This window comes from Myxine glutinosa, chromosome 1, assembly GCF_964187855.1.
Source record: "Myxine glutinosa chromosome 1, kmMyxGlut1.1, whole genome shotgun sequence".
NCBI lineage: Eukaryota > Metazoa > Chordata > Myxini > Myxiniformes > Myxinidae > Myxine > Myxine glutinosa.
Genome location: NC_136261.1, coordinates 187,885,146 through 187,892,373, shown reverse-complemented (window position 1 = coordinate 187,892,373; position 7,228 = coordinate 187,885,146). Strand labels below are relative to the sequence as shown.

Sequence of the window (7,228 nt, the reverse complement as noted above, 5' to 3'; positions counted from 1 at the left end):
TGTCAGATGATGTCGTGCTCGCTGACTTTTTTGTTCGTCATGGGTATGCGATTCTGCTTGCAAAGTTTGGCCTCGATCTGTTCAGCCGTTGCAGAGAAAAAGGGGTTTTCGTGTTTTCACGAAAACCAATATGGCGGCTGAATAACGTGACCTGCGACGTCATAATTACCATTAAAATATTCTACAGACCGAGTCCCTCCTATGGTGAAAATTTTATCTCAATCGGCCCTATTATTGCAGAGAAAATGTTTTTTAAAGGAAATTAAAACTTAAAATGGCAATAGCACTGGGAGACGTGGCCTGGAAGGACAAAATGGTGTGTTTCTTCTTCTTTCAACAATAAAGACTTATAGCTTCAAGACGGTACATCCAATCAATTGCACACTTGTTCCCCTTGATGAGAGCGACATTGCATTAAAAATTCAAGTCGATCCATGCAGTGGTTCAAGAGTTTCAAGCTTTTTAAAATTTAACTTCCATTATTTATTGCGGCCAAACCATGTGACTTATCAAAACGTCTCAAGTAACGATGAAACATCCCCCCATGAGGAACATTTGTGTAAAGTTTCCACTCGATATCTCCACAAATTATGGAGGTGATTCCATTTCTAGTTTGAGCTTTAAAACATCATAACTCTGAAACCATGTGTCGATGACGTCGTGCTCGCTGACTTTTTTGTTCGTCATGGGTATGCGAATACGCATGCCAAGTTTGGGCTCGATCCGTTCAGCCATTGCGGAGAAAAAGGGTTTTTTGTGTTTTTTCACGGAAAACAAGACGACGGCCGAACCATGTGACGTATGACTTCGAAAATTTTTGCATTCTGAGTTTTTTTTAACTAAGCATCTGGGAAAAAAATCCCATTTTCGGGGGAGAAAATTTTTTGTTTGACGAATTCTTACCTCTTAACGTTAGCATTTTTAATATACTCGATACACATGTCTTTTGTTCCTATTGAAGAGTTCTTTAGAATGAGCCATTCCTCAAATTTTTCCATTGAGCTGTTGCGGAGATACAGAGGGGAAAAGTTGAATTTGTTTTACAAGATGGCGCCCACACCACGTGACCTATGACGTCATAATTAGCATGAAAAAATTCTCGGAGCCGAGACGATCATTTGATGAAAATTTCCTGTCAATCCGACCAGCGGCTGCTGAGAACATTAATTATGAAGTTTTCGGAGGTGCAAAATAGGGCGGAAGAATAATAAGAAAAACTCTAGCAGTAATAATAGGTTACTCTCCATTTCATGGAGAGTAAACCTAATTAAGTACCGCAGTTCCTCGATCATATATTAACACTTGTTGACAGACAGACAGTGAAGCAATTCCTTAAACCCGCTTTGCGCTTTGTGTGCGGGCTAGTGAACATGTTTCATTGCCTTCTTACCACTTGCTGTAACAAAGCTCGAATACACCACGTGGCCCAAATTACCCAATGAGCATTGAGGTAATGGAAGGTTAACTTCCAAAGGTACAAGAAAAGTTGCAGAAAAGAAATTTGCAAATGAAAAATCAAATGTTAGAACGTCTGCTCTAAGTCTAGGGGGTTGGTGGTTCAAATCTGACCCTGGCAATGCCATCCCAAAGACTTTAAAAATGGTAGGTGCTGCTTCCTTGCTTGATGCTCAGAATTTTAAAAGGATAGAGCACAGACAAACAAATATAGGTTGGCAACCATTACACATGCTTCATGGGCCTAATGGCCTCCTGTGTTGAAGTTCTTCATAATGAAACGTATATTTATTTATGACACGAATTGTAATAATCTTTATCATAATGTTGATTTAATCTTCTTCTCTGCCAAAGGAGCAAATCTCTCCTGATCAGCGCTCTGCACGGAACGCACTGCTACTCTGGTGCCAACGTAAGACTCAGGGCTACCGAGGTTGTGATGTGAAGAACTTCTCTGAGAGCTGGCGGGATGGCCTGGCTTTCAACGCACTGATCCATGCACACAGGTAATATCTCACTTTTCATCTGTGATGAAAACCCATTTAGTGTATGTGAAAGTGGTCATCCTGCCATTTTGAGAGAGTTTGTATTCTGCTTAAGCTGAGCTGAAAACTACTTTAATGTTGGCCTCTTCATCATCAGAACTCTTAATTGGCATATTCTCAATGAATGGTCTTAAAAGGGCATTGTCACCTAGTTTCTGTAGGAATTTATGGAAGTACTGTGCTAGTAAAACAGCCCGTCAAAAATGACGGGTTGGAACAGTGATGGTGCAGCCTTGTGAAAAATTTCCCGCACTCCCAACACTCCAGATTTCCCAACTGTATCAATTGCCGAGCTGTAACTCGGAGCTGGCATGGCTTTTCGGAATAAAAATTTGCAACAATAATGTGAATAGAAAGTAAGTGGGGTTGACGTAATGTTTTTGACCTTGACCTAATTTTAAGGTCATGACATAATTATAGCCATTTTAACACTTTTTCACCTAACGTCGACTAATGTTTGTCCGATCAGAATGAAATTGCTTCCTTTAGATAGCCCAGAGCAAGGTGAATTTACACTAAATTTACATCATATCCTCCAGGTTAAAGAACCACCACCCACCTTTCGAGGCCATTTTTCCCCGCAGAGCAGGGGTTGGCCTTTTTCGGGCACCGTGGTCCCCTTTTTGAAGCAATGTTTTATGGCCGGATGCCCTTCCTGCCACCAACCCTGTTAGTCGCCTTTGGCGACACACAGGGAATTACCAGTGAACTGGTACTCAATTTGCCGACCTCGGAAGGATGACATGCTGAGTCAACCCCCTTGGTGTTAATTCAGCGATCGACCGGGATTCGAACCCAGGATCCTAGGATCCCAAGCCGGCACCCTAACCGCTAAGCCAACACCAGGCTCCTCCAGGTTAAAGGTCAAGGTCAAATGGTAGTCTGAAAAAATATAACACGTTTTCTGTCATCTCGCTCAATTTTGCCAATGCGGAATCTCAAAGACCACTTGGCCTTCCAACATGTTCTTGCATCACAATAGTGTACCTGCACTGAAGTTGGGCACCTGATATTTTTTTATTGTCCTCGACATATTTTTTCGGATTGTAACAAAATTGACAAAAAATATCTTTTTCATTATAACTTGAATAATATTCCTCCGATTTTCATGACATTGAGTTTTTTGGATAGATTGTAGATGGGGACACGTTTTCTTTATTTACACTCTATCCCTAAAAGTTGAAGGTGAAGGTCATATGGTGGTCCTAACAAAATATGTCCGTCATGGGCAATCGCGAAGGGCAAATCTCCCCCAAACTTGCCCAACTCTTCTACCGCACTACCCCAGTCGGGGTAGGACCCTTGGTGATTGCTTTGTCATCACAGATATCCGGTTCCCAAGTGATGATGTAACTGTAAAGTGACCTGAGGTTGTGATTGTGCAATATTGGTTAATGAGTCGAACATGATTAATTTCTAACTGCTGTCTCCACAGGCCTGATTTGATCAATTATGACCGCCTGCAGCCCCGACAGCACATCGCAAATCTACAAAATGCATTTTCTGTAGCAGAAAAGTCCCTAGGAATTTCCTGCCTGCTGGAACCGGAGGATGTGGATGTATCGAACCCAGACGATAAATGCATCATGACCTATGTGTCTTTGTACTACAACTGCTTTTCTCGTATGAAGGCCGAGCAGACAGGCTCCAAGCGCGTCGGCAGGGTTTGTACACTGTACACCTCTTCATTTTCTCGTCACTGTCTTGGCCTTTTCTATCAATAGCCCAGCCCAGCATTTCTGCAATCAAATTGAACCAATTCCTTTTACTTCCCATTACAAATGAGAGCATGTCTTCATTGTAACCATTCTTTTGCATTCAAAGTGCTGTAGCCTATTGGTGAGGATACTGGACTATGATCCCAGAGGCTTATTTATTTTTATTATTGATTTGCAAGATGTGGGTGTTACTGGAGAAACTGCCATTTATTGCCCATCCATACTTGCCTTAAGTAGACTAGCAACGCTACCCGCCCTACGGGCGGGGCTTCAATTGGGAGGCCCAAATGAAAAGGCAAAATATCAGAAATTGAAGGCTTTTTAATTTTATACGATTCATACAAACATCTGTTCAATAATATCACACGCAAATCATCAAAATCTACACAGTAATTGTAGAATTTCAATAAAAGCCACATCACTGTTCATATCGGTAAATATTATTCCATCGTGTTTGGAAAAACTGGAAAATTGGAAAAATTGGAAATTGAAAAAATTGGAAATTGGAAAAACAATGTAGCCTATTTTTCTCCAGGAGGTCCCAGGATTACCCACCCAAAATTTCGTTGCGATTGGTTCAGCCGTTTTTGCGGTACCTGGGAACGGATGGGCAGACACACAGACGGACGGACAAACATTTGGTGAATTATAGTAAGATGGTGATGGACTGTCATCTTGAACCACTGTAGTGCATGTGGTAATCATCAACAATGCTGTTTGGTAGGGAGTTCTAGTATTTTGATCAAGGTTCTAGATTAAAGTCCAGCTGAAGGCAGCCATATTAAAGATTTGGATTCTCATCTTCAGGAAGTCAAGCTAGCTGTATCAATTACCGAGCTGTAACTCGGAGCTGGCATGGCCTTTCGGAATAAAAATTTGCCATTTATTCAGGAGAATGGCATTTATTCAGAAAACAGTACTTCAGGAGAACTCCAAATTCACAACAGAATTGTTATTAAAAATACAGCTGGCTCATTCGAGACCTGTGATGATCTACCTGCCCCACCTGCTCTGGTTTAGATGCAAAGCTCATTCACTCATTGTGGTCGATTCCTTATTTCCTTCCCTCGTTACAGAAGGTATTTCTCAATGACTATGTACTGAAGTGTAGGTGACTATGTCATGATGTGATCTACCCTTCTCTTGCACTTTCCACTAAAACGAATATTAAAACAAATGCAGAATGTACTTTGCACAACCCATGAGGGGTGTGTCCTTGACCTGATGCCAAAAATATCTGTCACAAATTACGTCGCCATGGACACAGCGAAATAGTATAGGGGGAAACTATAAACCAGAAGTTCATCAGAGCAGAGAGAAAACCATGGTAACAGTTGCATCAGTAATATTAATAGAATAAAGCACTGTGAAAAAAGACCAAAAAAACCCTTTATATGATACAGACAGTACTTCACTCTCAAAGCAATATGGAGTCTGTATTCTGCAAACACTCGTGCTGACCACACACACCCATCTGATGAACTGTCAACGCAATATTAACGAATAAATAACGGATTAAAAGCCTAAATTTATTTTAAAAATTAAAATTAAAATTTTAATTAAAAATTAAAATTAAATTAAATATAACTAAAATTATTAAAAGACAAGTACAGATACATTCAAAGTACACCGCCCCCATGCCAAATAATTAAATATCCTTCAGTGCGGCATTGCCGGGGCGCCTCCGGCGCCCGACAATACCGCAGTGCAGCTCATAGAGGCTGCATTGGGAGGGAGAGGTGTACACTAATTGATTCATTAATTGTATAATTAAAATCAATAAAAGGTTATCACAAAATATTTTCTTAATCAATTGGCTAATAGCATAACTAAACCACGAGTGCTTCATCCGAAGATGTATCTTTTAGAAATCTAATTAACTGTCATTAATAAAAAAATAACTAATTAATTGATTAATCAATAAATAATTAATCGATTAATCAATAAATAATCGATTAAATGATTAATCAATAAATCAAAAATATCCTTGATAGCCACATCACTTGGTCACTCATGTCCAAATATTAGCTTCCGAGCTCAAAAGGTGCCTGGGATATTGGCCAAATGAGAAATAAAATAAATAAATGATTAATAATGAAAATAAATAAATAATAACCATTAAAAAATTAAATTCTTAATCAATTCGGTCACAGAACACATAAACCACCACCATTTCATCAGAATCTGTAACTAAAAAAAAAAAAAATTAAAGTCATTAATCGAATAATTAAATAATTAATCGATTAATTGATTAATTAATAAATCAAAAATAGCCTTTGCAGCCAAATCACCTGGTCAGTGGCATGTCCAAATATATATCAGCTTCCTAACTCAAAAGGTGCCTGAGTTAATAGTCAGAAGAGAAAGGAAATTTGATTAATTAAATAAGTACTTAATTAATCGCTAATAATGAAATAACTCCTCAATTAATTGATTAATCAAAAAACAAAAAATAACGTTTTTGACAAAGGACTTGCTCACTATTGTGCCGAAATTTCAGCTTCCTAGCTCAAAGGATGGCTGAGATATCGCCCGGACAAACAAGCAAGAAAGAAAACAAACAAGAAAACAAACAAGAAAGAAAACAACGAGAGTGAAAACTGAGTACTCTGTTTCAGCGTGCGTCACTGCCGAGCCCCCTTCGGTGCCCGTCAATGACTATTTGCAATGCCTGGAGATGGCATAGGAAAGGAGCGGTGTACAACAAACAAGAAAACAAACAAGAAAACAAACAAGTACAGATACATTCAACGTACACCGCCCCCATGCCAAATAATTAAATATCCTACAGCGCGGCATTGCCGGGGCGCCTCTGGCGCCCGGCAATACCGCAGTGCAGCTCATTGAGGCGGCATTGGCAGGGAGAGGTGTACACTAATTGATTGATTAATTGTATCATTAAAATCAATAAAAGATTATCACAAAATATTTTCTTAATCAATTGGCTAATAGCATAACTAAACCACTCGTGCTTCATCTGAAGATGTATCTTTTAGAAATTTAATTAAATAAGTCATTAATAAAAAATTAAATAATCAATTGATTAATCAATATATAATTAATCGATTAATCAATAAATAATTAATCGATTAAATGAATCAAAAATATCCTTGATAGCCACATCACTTGGTCACTCATGTCCAAATATTAGCTTCCGAGCTCAAAAGGTGCCTGAGATATTGGCCAAATGAGAAAGAAAATAAATAAATGATTAATAATGAAAATAAATAAATAATAATCATTAAAAAATTCAATTATCAATCAATTCGGTCACAGAACACACAAACCACCACCATTTCATCAGAATCTGTCCCCTTCGGTGCCCGGCAATGACGTTTTGCAATGCCTGGAGATGGCATAGGAAAGGAGCGGTGTACAATTAAAAGATTAAAAGCCTAGAGGGACTAAAAGCCCTAAGTGAAGCATCGGTATAGGCCGGAGGGCGGAGGCTGGAAAATGACACGGTGAGTGAGGATAAAGCTATGGGATGTCACATGTACGATGGCCTCT

The 7,228-nt window shown here is 39.1% G+C and overlaps 1 protein-coding gene across 4 annotated transcripts in view; it reads left to right on the top strand.

Annotated features, from left to right (window-relative positions):
* Window positions 1-7,228, top strand: part of SPTBN5 (spectrin beta, non-erythrocytic 5) — a 305,552-nt gene that overhangs the window by 37,704 nt on the left and 260,620 nt on the right. For all 4 annotated transcript variants that reach the window (XM_078781338.1, XM_078781331.1, XM_078781325.1 and 1 more), the window contains 2 exons: window positions 1,810-1,961; window positions 3,436-3,664. In XM_078781338.1, the coding sequence (XP_078637464.1) occupies window positions 1,810-1,961; window positions 3,436-3,664 (381 nt within the window). The remainder of the gene's footprint in view (window positions 1-1,809; window positions 1,962-3,435; window positions 3,665-7,228) is intronic.